General features: G+C 34.1%; 1 protein-coding gene across 5 annotated transcripts; it reads right to left on the bottom strand.

Annotated features, from left to right (window-relative positions):
* Positions 1-25,266, bottom strand: LOC143237214 (MFS-type transporter SLC18B1-like). 5 transcript variants are annotated; one of them, XM_076476213.1, is made up of 15 exons: positions 25,119-25,266; positions 23,170-23,478; positions 22,554-22,649; positions 16,614-16,687; positions 16,077-16,224; positions 15,515-15,583; positions 15,199-15,286; positions 14,122-14,267; positions 13,159-13,257; positions 9,822-9,913; positions 6,806-6,901; positions 6,307-6,381; positions 5,826-5,870; positions 2,885-2,978; positions 1-174 (listed from the first exon to the last, which is right to left on the bottom strand). In XM_076476213.1, the coding sequence occupies exons 2-15, from the start codon at positions 23,410-23,412 to the stop codon at positions 115-117; spliced, it is 1,425 nt and encodes a 474-aa protein (XP_076332328.1). In that variant the 5' UTR covers positions 23,413-23,478; positions 25,119-25,266; the 3' UTR covers positions 1-114. The 5 variants fall into 5 exon arrangements, with proteins under 5 accessions (XP_076332328.1, XP_076332329.1, XP_076332330.1 ...); XM_076476214.1 differs by lacking the exon at positions 25,119-25,266 and adding an exon at positions 24,631-24,998; XM_076476215.1 differs by lacking the exon at positions 5,826-5,870.
* Positions 25,267-25,495: the final 229 nt, after the last annotated feature.

Here is a 25,495-nt window from a genome sequence, read left to right as displayed (position 1 = left end):
TTTACAATTAGAAATGTATTTACTATTCAAAAAATCCAAATAACAAAGTTTAGAAAGTGCTTACAAATTAAGTTATTGTTATATTCTAGTTATCTAATGTATAAAAACACAATTTCACTGTGCAGTCTTCTGCCATCCACTTCTGTATGCCACGTGGATGATGATAAAGGTCATCTAAAAACAAAACGGAAACAAACAAATTATTATAAAATGTTATTTCGCTAATTTCAGGCAGAGAAACATAAAACTAAGATATATTGAAAGTCTGTTTAAAATGCGTTTTGAAAAATTTGTGTCTCAGCAGAATATATGGATAATAATCTAAAGAAAAACGAACCTTTGCCTTTTATCGTTACATCACATGAATTCGGTAAATCCAAATAACTTGACCTAATTGAAACCAACAACACATATGGTGCTTACAATTCGTAATACATTTAGTTGTTTGGTTTTCATAAAGCTTTATGAAGACGTATTTTGTGCTGTGCGCACTAGGGGTATCGAATACCAAGTTTTAGTACAGTAGAGTACCATTATATTCCTTTTAGTGAGAAAACGGAACCACCTGCAAAACAAACTTTTGATATATACCATTATTATCATTTCAGTGGAAACTGTCGCCATTTTAATGCTACTGTAATAATAGTGATGAAGAGCAACACCTGGTAGTTTAAAATATTTTCGAGTTGTTGCTTATTATGAGCTGTTCTATTAATATTTACTGTACAATAGTAGATGCAGCCTCTAATCTTAGCGGTGTCTCATAATATTCTTGTATGCTCATGGATAGAAATGTAATGTGCTCCATTGCAGCACATAACTAGTTGGAAAATACGTCTCAGCTACACTCGTAGTTACAAAAGGGTATTAAAGTTCAATTTTTGGAGCAAGAGGGGTGATAGCTTTGTTAAGTTAATTTTGTCAATAACAAATATGGGAAGTCGTATCTCTAAGATTTTTTGGTGCAACAAACAGTTAACTAATAGTGGAAGTTGGAAGGGATTAGAGCTCTTCTATAAGGAGTTCTCCCTCCCCGTGGAAGATGCCCCTGCACATAGCTTATCTAACAAAATACTTTTTTTTTCGTCTTAATTCTCGTGTTATGTATACGGAGACAAAAAAGGAAGTCCTAAATATATTCAGAAAAAAACTAAAGTTTCGTCAGTAAGTACCTGAGAAAGAAACTTAACCCTTTAACTACGGCTGACACCATGATTCAAGCATATTGAGTATCCCGCCGTAAAAATTCACGAATCTTTTGACATGGAGTTGGTGGATGGATGTACCGAAGCCAGAAATGAAGGGTTAAAATATCAGTTGGTGTGGCGTTATAACAGTTGAAGAAATACTATAAAAGGTAGCGATTGTTTATTTAGTTAAACTTTCACTAAGCTCTAGTTAGGGTTATCCGTATCACGTATTTAAAGTGGCATACACCAGAATGTCGAAAGCCGCTTTTTTTTTTTAAGAGCAGCTAAGAACCACACAAATACGACATAATATCAGTGAATGTTGCATGAAGGGCCTTGAGAAACTTCTAGAAGATAGAGTTGTGTTTTCCTTATTCATCTGGTGTGCCCCCTGGTAGGACAGCGGTAAGTTTAGGAACTTAATGCTAAAATCCGGAGTTTCGATTTACCGCGGTGGACACAGCAGATTGCCCAATATGGCTTTGATCTAAATAAAACAAACAATTCACCTGGCGGTGAAGGGTGAGAATTAACTACAAGTTCTGATGATTATGGAAATCTTCGAAGATTCAGTTGTTTTGTTATTATTACACATGTCATGTGAAAGTGCGGTTATTTCCTATTTTGTCATTGTCGTTATATCTTAAAGTGTGAACACTTATACCATAACCTTCCGAGCAATCACTGCACTGGAATATTATCGCAAACATCCATGGGCTAAGCGTTGACAATATACACTCTGAGGAAGTTAATACCACTAGGGTAAACTGGATTAACACAACATTTGTTTTTTACATCGTTCATGTGCTCCTTGTGACCTGAAAAACAGTAAAACTAATTATTTTTTCTAATCTAGTGTGAACTTAGTAAAGAAACTTGCCAGTTTTTGTGTTGGACATTTCCTATAATTTGTGAGAATATATTTACCAAATAAGTAGATCTCCGGAGACCAAAAATGGTTACTAGGACTGTGTGCACATTAATGTTACACAATAACTATAGCTACTTACGAAATATATTCTTTTTTTCTTTGTACAGACTATTAAGAAACTGATTTCATTAAACGCGTTTGCAAAAATAATCATTGCAAATAAAAATATAAAAATAGTCATTGCAAACACTAATATGGAAACTGTTTCTCTATACAGTGGTTGGGAAGATATGGAGTAAAATATGATTGAAGAATATTTTGATTCCGTTTTAATTTAAAAGTTGCCTGGGTTCGAATCCTATATATATATATATAAAAAAGCCGTGGAGAGATAATAATGTCACGATTAATCCCACTATTCGTTAGCCAGAGTAGCCCAGGGGTAGTGATGACTATCTGCCTTCCCGCTCGCCGTACACTTCTAAATTAGGGATGGCTAGCGCAGATAGCTTTCGTATATTTTTGTGCAAAATTCAGAATAAACCAAATAAAAAATTCGTTATAATAAGAAGTAAGGCCCCCTATTTACGTTTTACGATTAAGTGTGTATGTTTTTCTTATAGCAAAGCCACAGCGGGCTATCTGTTGTGTTCACCCAGGGGAATCGAACCTCTCATTTTAGCATTGTAAATCTGTGGACTTACCGCTGCCCCAGCGGGGGACTATGATTAAATACAACGGTCACTTAAGCTCCTTTTGTCACGCCACACAAAATTTTTTGGTAAACAATTGTATCAGAATATATCACGTTTCATACACTCACCAACAACAGTTCAGCTGCTAACAATACCATAGTTCCTGCTCGATATCCGATGTTTTCAAAGATAAAACCACCAAAAGAGGGACCAAGGGTAGCACTAATAAAACAAAACTGAAACTTAATGATTTTAGTTTGGACCACAGAATGTCACACGTGACATAAATGTCTACAACTACCGTGTTTCTCCGATAATAAGACCTACCCATAAAATAAGACCTAGTGTGATTTTTGGGGATAGTTTTAATATAAGCCCTACCCTTAAAATAAGCCCTAGTTAAGAGTGGCAGGAAGAGGAAAGAAATAAAAAAAAATGAATTTATTAATTAGTTTAATAGTTAGTTAATTAGTTTGTTTAAGTATTAATCAGTTAGTTTAATAGTTTAATAATAGTTTATTTTAAATGGTTAGTTTAATAGTTTTACTTTGTAACTTCATTTTTTTAATATATCAAAATAAGACATCCCCCGAAAATAAATCCTAGTGTCATATTTTGGAGTGAAAATTAATATAAGCCCTGTCTTATTTTCGGAGAAACACGGTAGTGATACAAATCAATGTTACAATGTTAACTGTGTAATTTCGCTATCTTTCATGTAATACATGTTTATTATACATACATTCTCCATAAATTATCTGACCCATTTTAAAAATTAATAACTTCAACAATATTATAAATAGAACACTTCTGAAATTTTGCATCCATACTAAGTGGACCCTGAAGGTATGCACATATGTATTATTACTTATCCACGTGCTTGTACGCCCATAGTATACCACGTATTATATCGGTTAGATTAACTACTTCTAATGTAAAGAAAAGCTAGTGCGTTTTAACAATCTGTTTTGTCATGTTGCTAGGCAAAAAAGGTATACCATAATATTGTTGTCAATTTATGTACTGAAAGTATAGAGAATGAAACTGGAAAACTACTTTTGATTTTTAACTTAGTCTCAATTAATTAAAAATATGTTTATTTGTTAAAAACGTTGATGATATAACAGAAAATATCTAAATTCAGAAACGATTTAAGTTCAAAATTATATCGATAATTTTTACTTTTATGATAAAGTTCATGCACTTGCTAAAAGATATCAAAGTAATAATATGTGCACAGACGGCACTGTCACATATATAACTAAGTACCTCATCCATGAGCGTCATTTCACAAACGGGGAGGGGAGAAAACAATGGCTGACCACACATCACGGTGTAAGTTGTGTACATGTGTTAATACAACATGACTATAAATGTTTCGCCGAAATTATACATTTGGCCCCCCTCTCGATCTTGGGTGAGGCAATCACCTACCACCCCTTCCTCTTTCAAATAACACACCTCATCCAATCACCTACCACCCCTTCTTCTTTCAAATAGCACACCTCATCCAATCACCTACCACCCCTTCCTCTTTCAAATAGCACACCTCATCCAATCACCTACCACCCCTTCTTCTTTCAAATAGCACACCTCATCCAATCACCTACCACCCCTTCCTCTTTCAAATAGCACACCTCATCCAATCACCTACCACCCCTTCTTCTTTCAAATAGCACACCTCATCCATAATATTGTTTGAAACTTTCTATCTCTAACAGACTAGTGAAAAATTGCTTTTATTGCAATATTAAGTACTCTCTTAATATCGATTATTTGTGATAGATAGATATTGCTTAATACTTTTGTCTTGTACAACTGCCATAGGCATGTGGGTTAACACCCACTCTGTCTTCTTAAAGGAGCGTATTTGATTTTCAAATACAACATACATTTAGCGAGTGTGGTGTGGAAGATGTAAATATTTCAGTAGTGGTGGAGTTATTATTTTAAGAATATTTATTTTTATCAATATTTTAGTCACCGAGCTCTATGATGAACGCGAATTATTATAGCCTTTGCGTTTTAGTGTTTTTAACGTTCTCTTTCTTAGCCCAATTCCATCGTAACATGGTATTCACTGTATGTGTTTTTTTTTCTTATAGCAAACAAACCACAGGAATACAAACTATGATTTTAGTGTTGTAAATCCTAAGACTTATGGTCTTCACTCCAAAAAACATTACGCAAAAAGAAAACTACCTATAGTTTTCTTTCAGACATGTCAGCCTTTTATTCTCACGTCTTGCGGATTGCAGAACATCCAATCATGTAATTTTAGTGTACACGAAGCACGAGTTTAATCTCTACTTCTAGAATTTTTTCCTGATTAGTGTTCCCTTTAATTAAAACCACTGCTTGTGTTCGACATTGTGACAGTACAGTATGTCATGACGAATGTGTGTTGTAACTTATTGGAGGCTATTGTCTCTCAACGTATGTGTTCTTCCAGTAAGGGCCCAGCATGGCCAGGAGGTTAAGGCACTCGACTCGTAATCCGAGGGTCGCGGGTTCGAACCCCATCACACCAAATATGCTCGCCCTTTCAACTATGGGGGCGTTATAAGGTTACGGTCAATCCCACTATTCGTTGGTAAAAGAATAGTCCAAGAATTGGCGGTGGGTGGTGATGACTAGCTGTCTTCCCTCTAATCTTACATTGCTAAATTAGGGACGGCTAGCGCAGATAGCCCTCGTGCAGCTTTGCACGAAATTCCAAAACAAACAAACAAAAACACAATCCGACAATGGCTTAGCAAAAAAAAAAAAAAAACCCATAAACCTAATACTGTTATTAGACTATGTACTGAAAGTATAAAGAACAAAAGTGGAAAAATATTTGTTGACTTGTTAAGTTGATTAAAGAGGGTTTTTTTAATTAAAGACGTTGGTAATATAACAGAAAATAACTTAATTAAAACACGATTGAACTTTAAAATTGAAGCGATATTTCTACTTTCATATAATATTTTACGTAATTGGCTCCAAGCTAGTTGATCTCGCACTATGTCTCGACTTTAGGCTTACTTATGAATTTAGTTAAATCATAGAAACATTCACTATACTTACAAGGTTTCATGACAACCCCTTTCACGGTCATGTTGCACCTCCTTGCTAAATATATATTCAGAATACACGCACTGACAAAATAATCTACACTAGATCAACATAATAATTCGAGCAAAACAGGATACTGTCGCTAGTAATAAAAGTAATCGAACGACAGCCATATTTGAAACTTAGTTTTTAACCCATATGACAAAGAACCAAACTACTTTAACCCACTTTCGTCTTGTGACAGATACCTTAATCAACAAGCTGACCAAAATAACTGGACTCTGGTGAACCCCAAATGTAAAATCACTTTTAATTTTACCATTATACAGATACTGTAGAGGTGAAGTAAATATATTAAAGAACTCTTTTCCCTACTCGTTTACGTTTGGCCTTAGAATTTATAATTTGAACAGATTTATTTCGGAAAATAAGTTTATTTTATACATTTTATAGAGCCCTATATTTAAGAGTTTTTAAAATAAAAAGGTCTTACCCCAGAGATCGACAGAAAGTGAAAAGAGCAGATACTAAACCGTATGTGGAGAAATTGTCGGGAAATCCTCTTATTCTGGAAAAAACAACAAAAACACAAAACTGTTGGAATATAAAAGTATTATATTTCCGAAAAGTAATGTGTTTTAAAAGGTTAATAGTAATACATTCTACACAGAAGATCAACCTCGGTTGTTACGAAACGTGCTGACTTGGCTCATGGATACACCATTATTACTGAATAGCGATGTATGAACCTCCTAATAAATAAACACTCAAAATGTACATAATTATGTTTGAACCTTATAGAATTAACGATGGATTCATCCTTTGAAGCATGACTTCTAACACTCGGTAAAACCTCGCATTCATCGCTTCAATAGTATATTCAAGCTAAATAAAAAAAAGTTCTTGTTATCATTAAGTGCTTGAAATAACACTTCTTCATATGTATATATTTAAACACAGTTATATCTTGCAAATCAAAAATTCAGACTTACTTAGCAGACTCCAGGACTCCAGTAAATGATCCAATAATTTTCGCGCCATTTGCTACTCCATTCAGAAATAACGAAACAATGACAAGCCACAGAATCCTAAATAACGATATATTAAGAAAGATACAATTACAAACCATACAAAACAGATATGTCCAAAATCACACATACACATTCTGGGACTAAACATATTAACAACGAAGCACAGGAGAGACAGCAAAACTTACATCACACTAAGAAACATGTTTGGAACAATAAATTTAAAAGACAACTTTCGTAACGAGTGACGTCAACTAACCACAACTTCCATCAAAACCCATAGAATCTAAGAGTTGCATCTAAGGAGACAAGTAACCTACAAAGTTATCCTGGCTATAGTATACTATTACAATATGAATAGTGGACTCACAGAGAGATAAAATAATTGAACTCCAGTAATATTAAACAAATTCGTAAATTTACGCTTCTACACCTTATTGAATTCAAATCGCTTCTGAATAATACACTAGTATTCAAGCTACTTATAAAATGAAAAAAATAAGCCAAGCCCAGCGGCGTATGTCCCCACAGCCCTCGCAGTTGTTGACAAAGGAAATAAATATGGGGGTGCCCAGTCATTTTTTATGAGGTGGTGGGGGCATATTTTTTATAGTTACGCCGCTGGCCAAACTTTCACACGTGTACTGACATTTCACTGAGACTACGTCCTGATATCACGTTTGAATTCAATAATGGACAAGATTTTAGTGTGACAAAAGACTTAAAAAGGTGTCATGCTCGAATACAGCCTATTAGATGAGCATTATGATGTAATTAATTAAAAATTATTTGTAGAGGATTTGATAGTTAACGAGACGTTCATATCACATATGAGATCCCGTGATTATGTTAAGCCAAATAAGATGGTGTTCGTGATCTTTGAGCCAATTTCGAACATCACAAGTAAGATGGATTGTTCCAGAAACATTATGCACAAGCAACAACCTCTTGCCAAACCAAGGATAGTTGTTAGACCGTGGTTTCCCTTAGTTTCGGCATGTCTGCAGACTTACAACGCTAGAAACCAGGTTTCGATATCCGTAATGGGGCATGGATAGCCCATTGTGCAGCACTATGCTTAATTACGTTTCACTTGAATTTCGTACAAAGCGAAGGCTATCTGCGCTAGCCGTCCTTAATTTTGCAGTGTAAGACTAGAGGGAAGGCAGCTACATCACCACCCACCGCCAACTCTTGGGCTACTCTTTTATCAACGAATAGTTGAATTGACCGCACATTATAACGCCCCCACAGCTGAAAGAGTGAGCATGTTTGGTGTGATGGGGATTTGAATCCGGTGCTTAATTAGAGACAAACAAACTAGACCGTTGTCCACATGCTTTGTTGGGCGACATATGATGTTAAAAAATTCATACGGATACAAAACACACAAAGACTCACCTATATTTCAAGTAACGTTTACTGTCTAGATTCAGCTTGATGGACAAGGTGACTCCACGTACTAGCCTGGAATTGTTTGTGTTATGAAGGTACAATATGTGGCCTATTATAAACCGAGATATCCGTTCTTTGTCTGGGTTATGAACAAAAAAAAGTGTGGGTGGATGTTATGATAAATAAGACAGAAATTCTAATTTTCAAATAATTTAACATAATATGTTATTACAAAATTCATTATTACCTCACCTAATGTTTTGTATAAGTTTTGAGAACTCAATATGTATACACTTAAAACATGGTATACATTGTTGTAGTTAAAGCTTCAGCTGAATTTGTGTAGTGTTGCAATAGTGTCGGCAATTTTTTTAAATTGCATTCCTCTATAGAGTGCTACTGCACTCTTCGAGATATACAAGACGTTTGTACACCGTGTGTACATCATGTTATAGAAAATAGTTTATTAGTTTATCTTTCTGGTGAAAGAACGTGACGCCATCTATGAATGAATTTAACTTTGGATTACGTCAAAAATATTAAGTGGCTCAATAACTACAATCATGGGGCGGAAACGGTTGTGAACCTCCCACTAATATTCCTATTGTTCCAGTCTGCCACAAAGTTTGGGTGAAATTGGTCTAGCATCCTAGTAGTAGTTATATAAGGGACAAATAGACAGGAACACAGATATATATATCTATATATATATATAGCGTCGGTCATGTGACCCCTGGGGCTCAAACAGCCTGAAGCATACCCGAGGATGTTCAGCACTTATTTTCCATTATTAATAAGGCTTCCAGTTAAACGACCAATGTATAAGCACATTACGTGTAATGCACAATTTTGAAGGCCGAGTCCTGTAAAAATATGAAAACGAGTTCCTGGTTATTTTTGTGGGTTAAGACGAAAACAATGTGTGATTATTAGAGTTCAAACAGTGGGCAGAACTCTTGACTTCACAATTTTGTAAAAACAGAGTTAAAAGAACAAATGAAAACCAGTAGAGCACTTATAGCTAACAAAAGGTAATTAAAACAACTAAATATGGACTGTATATTATCAATAGTGGGAACGCACTATTTAATTAATGGACAAAGTTTATTATAATTTATTTGGTTTACCATGTTTTAAATATACACATAGCGAGTTCTTAAAGCACATATATAACATTTGGTAAGGTAATAATTAATAATGTAATGATTTCTTCATGTTATAAACAAATTGTGTGAAAATTAGGAATTTTATCTTATTTATCATAGCATCCACCCCCACATGTTTTAAAGTTCGTAATCCGGACAAATGAAGGGTACGTCAACTTTTTTCCTCTAAACCTAACAATAGGAGATTTTTCAAAACGTATTAGTTTTGCACGATTCATAAAGCCTTAAAAGTTAAGCCTAAGAAGCAGCCTTATCCTCGCCAAGAACTATTAAACTTATTGGATAACATCGTTAAAATCTTCAATATATCAGTTTTATTATTGTGGGATCCTAAAACCCAGTGCGAATGGTTTGGAAATATATTTACAATGTTTCGTGTACATATTTTGCAAGTCTGACAGAAATAAAACAATACTTACTTATCAAACGGTAAAAAAGGAGCCGGTCCAACAGTTAATAGCGTAACACTACTGAGTAGGCATCCAATGAAAACCATAAACATTGGTGGACACTGTTGAAAACATTAAAAACAGAGTAATTGGTATTTGTTGTTTTTAGTAGATAACCAAAAAAGTACACACACATAAATTACAAACACTGATTTCTTTCTTCAATTATTATTATTATTTTTACAAACATTGCTCACTGAGGTATTGTGAGCTTACTAAAGAAAAATGTTAGATACATATTTATCCCTAGAAACTACTGAAAACAAAGGAAATATACTCAAAAACATGTCTTTAAAGAGATAATCGTGTACATCAAAACAAGTTATTTAATATATAACATTCTTCTTGTTGGCTCTATTTTAGAAAATTAAACAACAGAGAACTCTGGAAAAGTCGCCAGAGACGTCATGGTGTTTTCCATTAGAGGGGATTGCCGTACCACGAGATATGCTACACATAGCGACATTAGTCGTTTCTTTTGGTAAACAGAGATATGATTTGAGAAAGTCCTTCAGTCACGTGGGTAGCGCGTACGCCTAGAGAAAATGTGCGTGTGTTTGTATACATCATTGTGTTTTCGACAGTTCTGTTTCTTGGTTAAGAAATGTATGGGATACAAATAGATTTTCCTTCGATATACGGTTAGTTTTTAGATAATTTTAACGGATCGATTTTTGTAATTTTAGTTTTTATTTTAATATAAAATTTTCATTGTCCAAAAATTACCTTTTGAGCTTCAATGTTTTATTTAGTTTGTTTTTATTTTCACATACATTCACTTCTTAGTTTGCTGTTTAACCATAAACGTAAGCTATTTAGAGATCTTTGTCTTAAACAGTAATATAAAAATACTTTACCTTATAGTAGTTCCGTCGTTTAAATTAGTTAGTTCCTTTGTGTTGGGGGCCCGGCATGGCCAGGTGGTTAAGGCACTCGACTCGTATTCCGAGGATCGCAGGTTCGAATACCCGTCACACCAAACATGCTCGCCCTTTCAGCCGTGGGGGCGTTATAATGTGATGGTCAATCTTACTTTTTTTTTTGGTAAAAGAGTAGCCCAAGAGTTGGCAGTGGGTGGTAATGACTAGCTGCCTTCCCTCTGGTCTTACACTGCAAAGTTAGAGATGGCTAGCGCAGATAGCACTCGTGTAACTTTGCGCGAAATTCAAACCAAACCTTTGTAATAGTCATTGTAGCCAGAGGTGCTACGTGGTATCTCAACCACATTCATGCACAAGCATGCAAACATAGATACAATATCTGTAAGACTCTTGCATAATTCTCTAAAATATTTCAATAAGAATTGGCATAAAAATGACTTAATGTGTGATCTCGACAGATATCACGTACATGATGTAAATGGTCCTAAATACCTCTCCCCTTTTAACATATATTTAAGAAATGTAACACAAGCTGGCCACTATCCACTAGACACTTAGTCCTTGTTTATTTTTATTATTATAATAATTATTTTTTTCTCTCTTTTGAATTATTATTCAAGTATTGAATAATAATAATTATTATTACTTTTTTGTGTGTGTGTTACTACAAGTAGTAGTAGCATTGTCTCAATCGAGAAAAAGGAGAAAAATACAAAAAAAAATATATATATGAAAATACAAAAAAATAAAAATTAAATGAAGAAAAAAAAAACACAAGAGAAATTAAAAAAAAAAACACTTCTTGTTCGTCCATGCATGGACTGAGCCCTGAAATGGGCCTAAGTATGATGTTATACTTTTACTCTGGCCCAAAGCTTAAAAAAAAAAACCCAAAAAAAAACCTTAAAGACAGACGCTATAATCGTTCGGGAGGGAGGAAGAGGTCAAATGTACCTGACCCTCCTGGGTATTTAACAACATCAATACCCAAATACCGACACAGTGAAACTTGTAGCCAGAGCCAAAATAAGATCAAATTTGGGCTTAAAACTACAATTTCCAATTATAAACATATACGCTTTTGTGTCATAGACGCCTAAAAAATAAAAGCAAAAGGGGTGTATGCCCCCCACCACACACACATACCGTTACAGGAATTGAGTTTCCATGCTGCACACCAGCAAGAAAAAAAACACTTTAGGGACACTTTTAAGACTAGCTAGTTTGGCGAGATCATCTCATTCTAATTTTAATATGAAAACCTACGGTCGATTTTCAACATACATTAAAACACTGGTTCACAGCTTAACTCTGAATCTAACTGTTGTTAGAGTACTATAAACATCTGTACGTGTTTAATTGTTAACATAACTTTGATTTGTGTGTATCGGATATTTCTTTGTGACAAACTCAACCACAGTCAAGGAGAAACACACTTAAAATCATTAATACAATAATCGTTAGCAATCCATTTTTTCCCTCTACCCAGTTCCTTTAAAGGAAATCAACATAACTGAGATAACCATTCCTAACAATAGTACCACATGGCTTATCCTGAAAATGCGAGTACATTAAAAACAAACAAAAAACAAAACATGATACTAAACAATATCTTGTTATGTATAGATTTTTTTGACAAAAAAGCAAGCAGTGTTACTGGTTTAAACACTGAAATGAACTAACTCCAAATAGTGTTACTAGTTTAAAGTAAGAACTTAAAACTGTGATTTTAAACTTACTAAGTTCATTTGAACAATTGGTATTAAACTATAGACGACGAAATATGCAAGATGATTAAACCGCAAAAACAAACCTCGGAAATCACATCCTTAACAAACCTTTGTTTAGAGCGTGAAGACCTTTAACAAGCTGACGTAACATGGTTACAATTAACTATATTTGTCACCAGACTAAATGTTGTACGTTATTATAATTAATTCCTGAAAGTTCCTTAGGAAGTAGATAAGAAAGTAGTGTTAGCAAAATATAAAAGGCTTAGGATAATATTTTATGATAAAATTACACTTAGTACACAATATTGTGAATGAATAAAAACGTAGACTTAAGTATTTTGTGGCTCTATCTTGTACTAATTCCCTATAATTACTGATATACTTGTCATGTGCATGCCTGACTAATTTACGCTAACACTGTTCCCTAAGTTTAAAATTCATGTAGAGGGCTTGAGATCGAAATGTGAGAAAAATGGTTATTAGTAATTTCACTTTTTAAAATTAGTACAATACTGCATTCAACAAAAAGAAAACTCTCTATCTATATTATATATATATATATTCAATATTACATTATGAACGAAATAGCTATCATCGGATAAAATATATTATGACTAAATATTGTTTTCTACATATCTAAAAAAGATAAAACCGACTGATTTACCGATTAAATACATTTTCACGAATACACACCTTTTTGTCAGCAATTTTACCCCATATTGGTGCAGAAATAGCATAAGTTCCACCACAGATTGTAAACATTGCTCCTAATAAAAACGGGGACAGCTGAAACTATAAAAAAAACCAGCAACAATCATAAGCGTTAAATGTAAATAAAAAACAACATTGTTTTACACAACACAAACATATAAACCAATAATATTTAAAATATCCTAAAAACCGCAAATAACAAAGACAACAACAAATTCCCATTTTAACAAACGACATAAGGAGAACATTTATCTTAATTAAAATCTGGTTGCATGAAAAATACCTGTATTATCTTAGAAATACAAAATAATAAAATATTCTATTAACAAAGCTCTTAAACGGGTAACATATTCCTTTAATATAAGAATGAACATATAAAATATAAGGAAAAAATATCGCATTTCTGAAAATGTGGGCATGTGAAACATGATAAATATTCATTTAATATAAGAATAATTAACTGAACCATAATATACTGTTTTGATCTATTCTAGGTATATTTTTATATTTACTTTTTGTTAGCACCACGCGTCTTCTAGTAAACATATACAAATATCATATATGTGTCACTGTGCAGTTTTGTAATCATATTTTATTCAGTCTATTTCAAGCTAGCAACTGATAGCGGGGTTTAGAAACAAAAGAAGGATCCAGGCCTGTATTGATGTCAACGGGGGTCACTTTCAACATAAGACTTTTTGTACTTAGTATATTACAGGTTCGTCTCTTATTCTTTTTGCAAACATTCTTCGTAGGTAGTTATTCGAAATATCATATAAACACCTCTCATGAAACTTCTAAACTTGGCCTCTGCCATAAAGAAAATACAACCTTTTCTAAGATTTTTTTTTCAAAATTGCAAAATATTTTTACAAACACGGCTGTTAAACTTACGTAAATACACTCCTCACGCAGAAAGTTATAACACATATTGCAACAACTTACTTGCCGAATGTGAGGTTCTAGAGTTGCAGTATTGTAACCGATAATGATTAAACACATTGTAACAGCTGCGCCATAGATGATACTGTCACCATCTGCTAAGAATTTCTTCATGCTTGCTTCTGTAGTATTATTAGTTGTTTCTGAAACTGATACAAATTATTTATTAGATAAACGCAAATAATTTCAAGTTATCTCCGCAATCTTGGTTTGTTATTTCTTCTGAATGAAGATTAATTTTTATTGCACGTAAAAAATAAATAACGATAATAAATAAGAGTTCAAATAAATAAACATTGTTATTAATTCTAGACGAATTTGGATAAACAAATTACTCATATAGAGTTGATAATAAAAATTGCTTTTCAGCAATTAGATCCAGTTTACACCGTGTCGATTGTTAATGATATGTTATAAGTAGCGTCTCAGCCACTACTATGTCTTTCATATCCCAGCTGGTCTGAAGAATTCTGGTACTTAACGTAAAACCTTGTCGACACTAGATATGGGAGATATAACGTGGTTGGCATACATTTCTTTTTATTTCCTCTCTCTCGGTTCTTGAAATTTAGCTTAATACTTGTCGGGTGACGTGTACAAAAACATTGTTTTATGTAGGCTATCTTTATTTCAATAACACTAATGTTAATAATGAATGAATGGCGTGTAAATGGCCAATATGTAATAATAGTATTATAAAACCAAGTAGCATAATGGAGGATTGCGCAGGTGGTGTGCAGAGGGATATTTCTCCATATCCAAAAAATACCACCCTCTTAAGCACATTATTTTCCACTTTTCCGAATTTTAATTCACCTCCCACCAACCCCAGTTCCACATTCCCTCTTCCCGACAGAAAGGTTTGGAGTTAACACGAGGTGCAAGTTTTGAAAACATTTCAGTTTAAGATGGCCTATATTTATCATTGCTAGATAAAATAAGGGTGATACATTATGTAGAGAGCCTGTTGTTGGAGTTGTTATCATTATTGTCTATACAAAGACTTTCAAGAGAAATACTGTCTAACGCAAGATTTTGGGGAAAAAAATACAGATTTTATCTTCTTACGTGATTACTCACCACTGTCCGGCACGACTAAATACACGAGAAATGTCTCGAACACAAGCAGTCCTCCCAGAACCAGGAATGGAAGAGGATAACCACCTTGCTTAAGGGTGGGAAAAGTAGTTAAGTTTTTGTTACGAGTAATATATATTTATATACATACATACATAGTATATAGATATTTATAACATATACTTTTTTTATTTTTACACTGGAAGCACTTTACTTTCATACAACTTCTAACTGTACCATAAATCTATCTTTAAATACACAAAGAGAAACTTGTACAGTTTTATGGTATTTTAATTTGTTTTGAAATATTAACCCATACCTCGAATAAAGCCCCACCTATCGCCGGTCCCGAAATTAGTCCTAGGCCACCGAATGTCTCAAGAATAGCCTGTGGTATAGATCCAGTGTTAACTTTTCACTTACAAAGTTGCAGAAATATAAAACAGGATTTTAGTGATTGTGTAGAAAACTTTTAAAATTATTATTAATCGAAGTGTTATGATTATCAAAAACTTCCATTTTGGGTTATCGATTGATTTTACAGGTGAAATGAAAGTTTTGTTTATCAAACTTTCTTATAAAATTCTCGGTAATTCTGGACGACTGAAGCAGTATAACATTATTTTTTGAGCCAAATAGGCGAGGTGCTTTTCTTATTTCTAAGTAATCATAAGGCTAAACGTAGGGTTATTTATCCACCACGAGTATCGAAACCTAATTTTTAGCGTTAAATGCTTTTAGAATTAAGTATTAAAAATGTATTTCTTCAAGTGTGTTTCATTTTAATTATCCTTTTTTTTTTGCTTATCTTTACTTTTCTGTTGGAAAAATTTGATCATTGTGTAGTAGTAAAACTAAATAACTAAAAACCAGAACATTACAAATGCAGATGCCGTTCGGTCAGTAAATTCAGCCGCAACAATGGAGTAGCTTGCTGTTTGAAAAGCAGCAGATCCTAGGCCCTCTAGCGTCCGTATCAGGAATGCCAGTATGATGAATGTGGTACCCATACGAGCTCGATCTATAAAGCTAATAAGTGAATCAGAAAAAAAGATACTATCTAATCATGTGTTCCTACAAACAATACGAAATAACAACCTAAATATTATAGTGTAGACATCACTTTAATCACGTATTACTGTAATAATAAGTAATAACAATGTATTCAGTATATTGTAGACATCACGTATTACTATAACAATAAGTAATAACAATGTATTCAGTATATTGTAGACATCACGTATTACTATAACAATAAGTAATAACAATGGAAAATACTGTAAATTTCCCATATGTTTCTCACTAATTCGTTCCGTATTTCTATACAATTGACGTTCACAGGTGTTTACATAGAATTCGTTTCATGAGATAAAAAAAAAATATTATGAAATAAAGACAACCTTATTTAGCATACCTACCCAAATAGGATAGAACAAATTCCCGCCACAAACGTCCCGGACGTCAGTAAGAATTTAGGAGATATGTGAAACATCTGGAATGTACACGGGACATAATCAGGTTGAACATGGAATGTACACAGGACATAATCAGGTTGAACATGGAATGTACACGGGACATAGTCAGGTTGAACATGGAATGTACACGGGACATAGTCAGGTTGAACATACATATAAATACGTGCGACTCAGTACGAAACTTTGCCGGTAAGCAATTTATTATTTTTAAATTAATGAATCTGCTTTTCTTTTACCATTCACCAAGTTATACCTTACCATAACAAACTTGATTTTAAAAAGCAAAAGGGAAGTATATTGACGATTTACAAGATGCTAATAAGTTGCAAAGATACGTTAGGAAGAAGTTAAGCGTTTGTTATTAGTGAACAGACAAGAACAATATCATAATTAAACTATACATTTGGTGTTTCTCCTTTGAAATTACTCGCATAAATCATCATCAAGCCTAAATAGTCTTTCATGTGTGTATTAGCTCTCCTTGGCACCACAAATAAATAGAAATAATGGGAAAACAACATATAAGGTTTTAACCAACATTTCGTTTGTTTTTGGGTTTTTTTTTCGGGTTGCAGGATATAAAAATTTTCCTGTGCGGGGTGAAGAGAAAGAAACATTCTGAGCACCCGCGGCTATACTGTATTTGTTACCAAGCTTCGGCCGGGGACAGACAACTTTAAATCTAAATACCTGTCGCGTTTTTCCTTCCTTCCTTCAACATATTGGGTGCGTTGTTCTATTCAGTATTTGCTTCACTGGTAAGCCTCTTTGATCACCTAACTATTATCAAAGTCAACAAGTGGTGGTCAATGAAATGTTCTTGGACTCATGAAAGGGTTTGTGTGTGTGTGTTTTTTTCTTATTACAAAGCCACATTAGACTATCTGCTGAGTCCACCGAGGGGAATCATGAAAGGGTCATCAGACTCATCAAAAGAACACACACACACAAAAGGGGGAGTTAGGTTTATCATTTTAAAAAATGTGGAAATCGTGAATTACCGCATGGAATCACAGTATAAGTAAGTGAGAAAAGAGTAGCACAAGAGTTGTTGGTGGGTGGTGATGACTAACTGCCTTCCCTCTAGTCTCACACTGTTAAATTAGGGACATCTAGTGCAGATAGCCCTCGTATAGCTTTGCGCGAAATTCAAAAAAAGGTACATTACACTTAAGCTATTACCAGACAAAATTCTCTTCATATTAAGTTTATAAAACTGACGAACTCTACTGGGTCGATTGTTACAAAACTTGGCTTGTATATTTTTATTTCATGCACTTTGACTGTATATTAACCACATACATTCCGATCTTTATCTACGGTAGAAATCATCAGATACTGGTAAAGTATATGATTCGGTGCTCAACGAGTGAAAATGGGTTTTCTCGGGGTACTCCCACCTTCCGCGAATAAAAATTTCCACAGTCATTAGTCTCGATTCCAGCCCCTTGAAAGGTTTGACTTTAATTAAAGATGAGAATTTGCTGACCATGTCAAGAATGTATTCGTATTAATTTAATGTTAAACAGAGTTCAGAGTTCGTATATCTACCTGACTAGGCTAATAATAATAAAACCGTAACTAAAGTTAACCAAAACAGATATAAGAGTTTAAAAAGTAAAATGAGACATAAATGTTACTGGAACTGGTTATTTCAGTCAGAGACACCTAACGCGACCAAACAAGAGCACAACTTTCTAGACATAAGGACATAATAACATCTGGAGCTCTCACAACTACACCGACCCTTATCACCATTGCACGTGTAGTAAGTGACATATACATTCCTGTTTCCGGCTAAGTTAACCCTACCAAGCAATAATATCCTAAAGCTGTAGCGAGATGAAAGGGAAACCACTTCTAAGCATCGTCGGTTGTTTCTTTTAAATGTAAGGAAAATGTTTGGCCAACATACACACCACGGCTGATGTGAATGTTAATTTACGAAGTTTTTCCTTCCTTGTTTTGTTTTGGCATTGTTAAGTAGGTCTCATCAAAGAGTATTATTTTAGAAACTGGAGAGTATTATGGAAGATACGGCATCGGTATTTACGCTTTTATTTTGTTTTTAAGTCAACAATATTAAGGCGTTTTAAAATGTTTTATATTGTTTCTTTTACACACACGCACGCGCGTTTGCTAAATGTACTTCCACAGAGTTTCTCAAAATGTTCTGTTTCAAGAGCAAGTAAATCCAGAATCAACAGTAACACTATTATTTCATGCTATATTATAACATACGAAGGGCATAATTTTTCTCTTGATTCATGGCATACGCACGTTTTATTGACGTTACGACAGTATAACTTGCAATGTTAAACGTCGTCTCTTACGTGACAACATTTTAGTGTCTACTGGCTGACTGATAGACAACACACTACTGCATATTGGTATGAGTGGTTAAAACGCATGACACCTCTAAGTGGATTTCGGGCCTCTTTTCTTAATATTCCGAGCTTTGAAGCAAAGCACAGAGTCTATTACGTTCATTGACAATATTCGATATATATATATATATAGAGAGAGAGATTTTGTGCCTGAAAATGGACATAAAGCCGGAACGTTGCACAATACAAATTTAGTTGAGAATTGTTGAAAACAGTGAAAGTGCATCATCATTTTTGTCTTTGTAGAAGGCTTTAGTAGCTAAAATATGTAGTAGGACGCGTATAAAAATGTTCAGACAAATAAAACAAACTAACCCAACTCCACTTTTTCAGATCATTAATCAAATAAACCCTTATGAAGATGGATATGTCTGAGGAGCATTATTAGGTATATAATGTTTCATGAGTTTGAAAAAAGGAACAGTGCAGCAGAAACTACACGAAACATTCAAGGTGTTTATTGTGCGAAGACTCTCAATGAAAGAAAATGTCGAAGGTGGTTTGAGATGTTCAGATCATATGACAACAGTTTAAGTGATGCGCCACGTTCAGGTCGTCTTGTTGAGTTTAATGATGACTTGCTGGTGGCTGCACTTAATAAAGAGTGTGCTGTAACAGTTGAAGAACTAGCACAGAAGCTTAATTTATCCCATCATCTGCAACAATCAAAACTTGGAAAATAGGTCCTCCATGATTTGACAGAAGCCAACCTTTGAGCAAGAGTGGACATTTGCACTTATCTGCACTCTCGTGAACGTAACTCACTTTTTTTTTTACATGTTCGTGACTGGAGATGAAAAAATGGATATTTTATAAAAATTAAGCGCCGCAGACAATCGCTCAGTGCGGGTAAACTGGATAAACCACATCCTAAAATGGACCTCCACCCTAGGAAAGTCTTGTTAAGCGTTTGGTGGGATATTGTTGGTGTGATCCACCTTGAGTTGGTACCACTCAATGTAACGATTACATCAGACTTCTATTGTCAACAGTTAGAATACTTGAATGTTGCACTGAAAGAAAAGAGGCCTGGTTTGATCAATCATAAAGGTGTTGTGTTACACCAGGATAATGTACGGCCCCCATACAGCAAGGATCACATCTGTAAAGATTGAAGAGCTAGACTGGGAGAACTTCCACATCCTCCTTATTCTCCAGAGCTTTTACCATCTGATTATCTTCAATTCCGAAGTTTGCAGAACTATCTTGATGGAAAAAAGCTTGGAACACATGAAGATGTCAAAACTGCCCTCTCTACATTCTTTTCCTCCAAACCCCAATAATTTTATAGAAGTGGCATTCAGATGTAATTAATAGTAATGGAACGTACATTACCATTTATATAACATTAGAAATGTTTGAAATCCTTTCTCTTTATCTGAACCTAAAATCAAACAATACTTAAGGGATGGCCTGATAGAGTTTGAAAGAGAGGCTTATCACTTTCCATTATTATCTATATGCAGAGCTGGCCAAACAATTCAATAAACATAATACAAATATTCACGTTAAAAATAAACAATGACAGCGCGTTTTATTTTAATAAAATATCAAACCAGAACGTGACCAACCCACCAAAGTGTTCACCTTTATTCTCGTTTCAGTCGATATAAGCCTACAATTACTTTATTACTGACACCAATTTAAACCTAAATCAACTGTGTGTGTTCCTGGGCAGTGCATGATGTTATCACTTAGTCGTAATAACTAGTAGTAATTAAAATATATACACAATTATTGTGTATACAATGTTATCATTACCTCTTGAAATTATTTTTTTTACAGGTTTCTGGTGTTCCTAAAGCTTAAGTACTAGGTTAAACGGGTATTGCCAGCCAATAATAGATGAGAACTAGATGGCCATAACATGTAGATATTAAATGCTTTGTACACTATACAATCGGTGTCTTAAGGGAGCCAACCTATACATTATGTATGAAGTAAAAGAGCAAAACAACATTCACTACACATAATATTACATTTTATTACAGACATTCATAGAAGACACTAAATTTCAGTGGGAGGAAAATTTCACAAAACAAGTCATAAAAAAACATGTTGTAAATATAAAATCATGTAGGGATGGCAGTGCCAAAAAGAATGCAAACAAAAATATAGGGATGATACAGCTGTACATAAAATACCTCTATATAACTTACAGCATTAAAAGTTAACGTTACACAAAATGCACAAAAGGCTACACAAGGGCTATCTGCGCTAACCGTCCCTAATTTAGCAGTGTAAGACTAGAGGGAAGGCAGCTAGTCATCACTACCCACCGCCAACTCTTGGGCTTATCTTTTACCAACGAATAGTGGGATTGACCGTCACATTATATCGCCCCCACGGCTGAAAGGGCGACTATGTTTGGTGTGACGGGGATTCGAACCCGCGACCCTCAGATTTCGAGTCGAGTGCCTTAACCACCTGGTCATGCCGGGCCTTCGATATAATAAGTAGTATAATCAATAATATGAACAAACTTAGCATTAAATAAATAATAAACCTTATCTAGAATAGAAACACTAGTTTTCTGCTTGAATTACTATTGTTCTATAAAGAATGGTTTTTGAAAACTTAAACTCAAATCGATTTTTTACTCAAAGAAAACTCATTAAGCCACCCCTAGTGTGTGTCATTAAAGGAGACTGGCACTTATATCTGATACACATTACTGTTTAACCCTTAATCGGTGGCCATCATCAACTGATGCTGCTACCTACAACATTCCCGATGTGTAACGGTTGAGCTGTATCGAATCCCTACTTCTAGTAGTACCGTGTTTCTCCGATAATAAGACCTACCCATAAAATAAGACCTAGTGTGATTTTTTGGGATAGTTTTAATATAAGCCCTACCCTTAAAATAAGCCCTAGTTAAGAGTGGCAGGAAGAGGAAAGAAATAAAAAAAAATGAATTTATTAATTAGTTTAATAGTTAGTTAATTAGTTTGTTTAAGTATTAATCAGTTAGTTTAATAGTTTAATAATAGTTTATTTTAAATGGTTAGTTTAATAGTTTTACTTTGTAACTTCATTTTTTTAATATATCAAAATAAGACATCCCCCGAAAATAAGCCCTAGTGTCATATTTTGGAGTGAAAATTAATATAAGCCCTGTCTTATTTTCGGAGAAACTCGGTACTTTTTCCGTAGTTCACCCAACAGGCACAACCAACATTTGGAGTCTCATTTGACAAAGTAATGAAACTTTAATGTCACCCCTATAACGCACCTAAAACCTCGAAGTGACTGCGATATATATATATATATATATTTATATAAGCGGAACGTTGTACCATAGATTCATAGTTCAGCACGTCAATAGGAAACTGAGCCACGCTAGGCCTACTCTAAACATGAACTAATTAAAAAGTACTGCAATATATAGTACGCTAGTTTGTAGCTCAGTCAAAACCCAGGTCTCGGTTGAAAAATAAACAACAAAAATAATTAATGAATAAAAACAAAAACAAAAAGAGAAAACAAATACGTACTAATTTTCCATAAATTGGAGATGCAAGAAGAACGGTGAATTCAAATATACCAAATATTAAACCATATTCAGTAGGAGAAGCTCCTTTCTTCTCTGCCTATAAACAGTTACAATTGAACAGTCACGACAAACAAAAGTGAATTAAGGAAGCATATATATATATATATATATATATATATACACATATGTATACATATAACGAAATATCCTGTATACATATATGAAATGGATTTTATTATGAAAACTGTATAACTAATCCTAATGTTATACATTCACACACATAAATACATCTACATACTGACAGGGAGTTTTCTGTGTTTGTTATTATTAAAAAGTGTTGAAATTCTATATACTGAATTTGAGAAAGATAAATATGTATTCACGCAATAGATACATTAAGAATAGCTTAATAGAAAAGAAACAACAAAACTCTTCAACACTGATAAACCATGAAATGATTTCTCTGAGCAAAATTATTACAGAAACATTAAAAGTTCTCTCCAAAGACGGTAATATAACAGACATGGTCAGGTTGAATTTGTTTGGGTGTAATTAGTGATATGATGGGTCAGGTTGACAATGTTCAAATATAACTACTGATATTATGTTTAACTCACCTCCTGAGGAAAGAATGGCGCTTGTACTGATATACAAGCAAATAAACAGAACTGACCATACGCTTGAGAGGTCAAAACTGCCCACTGACGCAGCGAGTTTTGTGTAAGAAGTTTGTTGATTCTATTGTTACATCTTGTACTGATGCCTTCCGAGTTGTTCTGAGCTGCTTCTTGAGAAACGATTATCTTCTCGGTTGCAGCGGTCAATGCAGTTCTAGCGTCATCAGTTTCTACCACACTCATATTCGTATTTGCGATATAAATAAAGTGAGTTATATATTGTTTGACCTTTTCTAAACGTTTACAAGACTGTATGAAAAAAAAGGAATAAAGAAAGCATATAGTTATGGATATTATGTTGCACTAACTCATTTCCTAAACTATTACGAAAAATACTTTAAAATAAATATATACGAAAAGGTGGCATATGAAATGAAACTTTTAATTCGAAGCTAAATATCAAAACGTATATCAGGTTTTCTAGTAGTCCGAGAATAAAGTCATTAATAAATATGTTTGTTTGTGAATTTCGAGCAAAGCTACTCGAGGGCTATCTGCGCTATCCGTCCCTAATTTAGCAGTGTAAGACTACAGGGAAGGCAGCTTGTCATCACCACCCACCGCCAACTCTTGGGCTACTTTTTTATCAACGAATAGTGGGATTGATCGTCACTTTTTAATGCCTCCACAGCTGAAAGGGCGAGCATATTTGGTGCGATGAGGATTCGAACCCGCGATCCTCAGATTACGAGTCGAACGTTTTCATCCACCTGGCAATGCCGGGCCTTTAATTTATTCAGAAAATTTTTAGAAAGCAACGTTTGAAAACTGAAATTAACTATAACAAAAGAGTCTATTAGCGAATAAATAATTAATTAATAATAAGTATAACTGAAAAAAATGTAAAGTGATAATAGTATCTAAAACAAATTAAGAAAATTGTTTAGTTAACTGACAGAGATCCACCCCGTTTAAGATCAAGAGGTCTGACTGAAACCCGCGAGTATGTGAATAGAACGAATCAGAAACATAGAAAATAGTCACGAAGCTGAACTCAAAGTATACCCACTGAAGACGGCCTGGCACTGCTAAGTGGTTTTGGCACTCGACTCATAATCCGAGGGTCGCAGGTTCGAATTCCCATCACACCAAACATGCTCGCCCTTTCAGCCATGGGGCGTTATAATGTGACGGTCAATCCCACTGTTCGTTGGTAAAAGAGTAGCCCAAGAGTTGGAGGTGAGTGGTTATGACTAGCTGCCTTCCCTCTAGTCTTACACTGCTAAATTAGGGACGGCTAGCGCAAATAGCCCTCATGTAGCTTTGCGCGAAATTCAAAACAAACAAACCTATTGAAGATTTCTGCAAATAGGCTTAAAGACAGAATAATTGTTTACTTTTTAAAACGTTATTCGTGCTGCACGCTACTCGTGCGTTAAGGTTTTAATAGTAGTTACTTACCTAATAAAATTAATTTTTACTCGTTTTGAACACTTTCAAATAATAGGTCGAGACAGGCACATTATCGAAACGGATTTGTTGTTTCGAAATTATTGTTTGTTTGGTATAGCTAGTGCACAAAAAGTAGTTAATAGAAAGGAAAACAACAGGGAAATTTCAGAAGCTGTTACACTTAAAATTATTTTGGGCGTAATTAGAGTAAATTGATCTACGATACTTTTTTTTTCTTTTTAAAGTACCTCCATACTGATTTAAGGAGAGAGAATATAAATTTGTACGTAAGTATTTATACCTAAACCATTCGCACGTATTATTTAAGAAAACCAGAACTATCGCTGCCAAACTGCTCTACACCCTAACTATTAACTGACTCCACTATCCGTCTCTAAAATATTTACATATCAAATCATAATACTTAGTATGTAGATATCTCTTTTAAATGAATTATTAATCAATAATAAATGTAAATACCGAATCGTTATTTTTACCTTTGAAATAATCTTTTCTAATGAAGACCCGTATCTTTACCATCAAATGAAATACTTTGAAAATTCGAACATTTATCGTGTGACTCAAAGTAAAAAAGAAAAGCACGTGATAGTAGAAGTTGTCGAGTAAGTTAGCGCCACCTAGTATTAACATCTATAATCATTTACAGAATTTTGATGTTCTGAGAGAATGTCGACAGAAAAATGGAAAAACCTCTTCTTGTATTTAAGTTATAAGCTAAACGTTTAACAGTGTTTTGTTGTTATTGTTTCTATTAGAAGCTAAAATGTAATTCAAGTAATAATTCGATGGAACTAGAACTTCCAATATTTCGTTAAAATGTCCAGATTTTTCTAGCTCTAAGGATGTCGCCTCA

The sequence above is a fragment of the Tachypleus tridentatus genome, chromosome 13 (assembly GCF_004210375.1).
Source record: "Tachypleus tridentatus isolate NWPU-2018 chromosome 13, ASM421037v1, whole genome shotgun sequence".
Classification (NCBI taxonomy): domain Eukaryota; kingdom Metazoa; phylum Arthropoda; class Merostomata; order Xiphosura; family Limulidae; genus Tachypleus; species Tachypleus tridentatus.
Note: the sequence above shows the minus strand (reverse complement) of the source record. Positions and strands in the feature narration are given on the sequence as shown.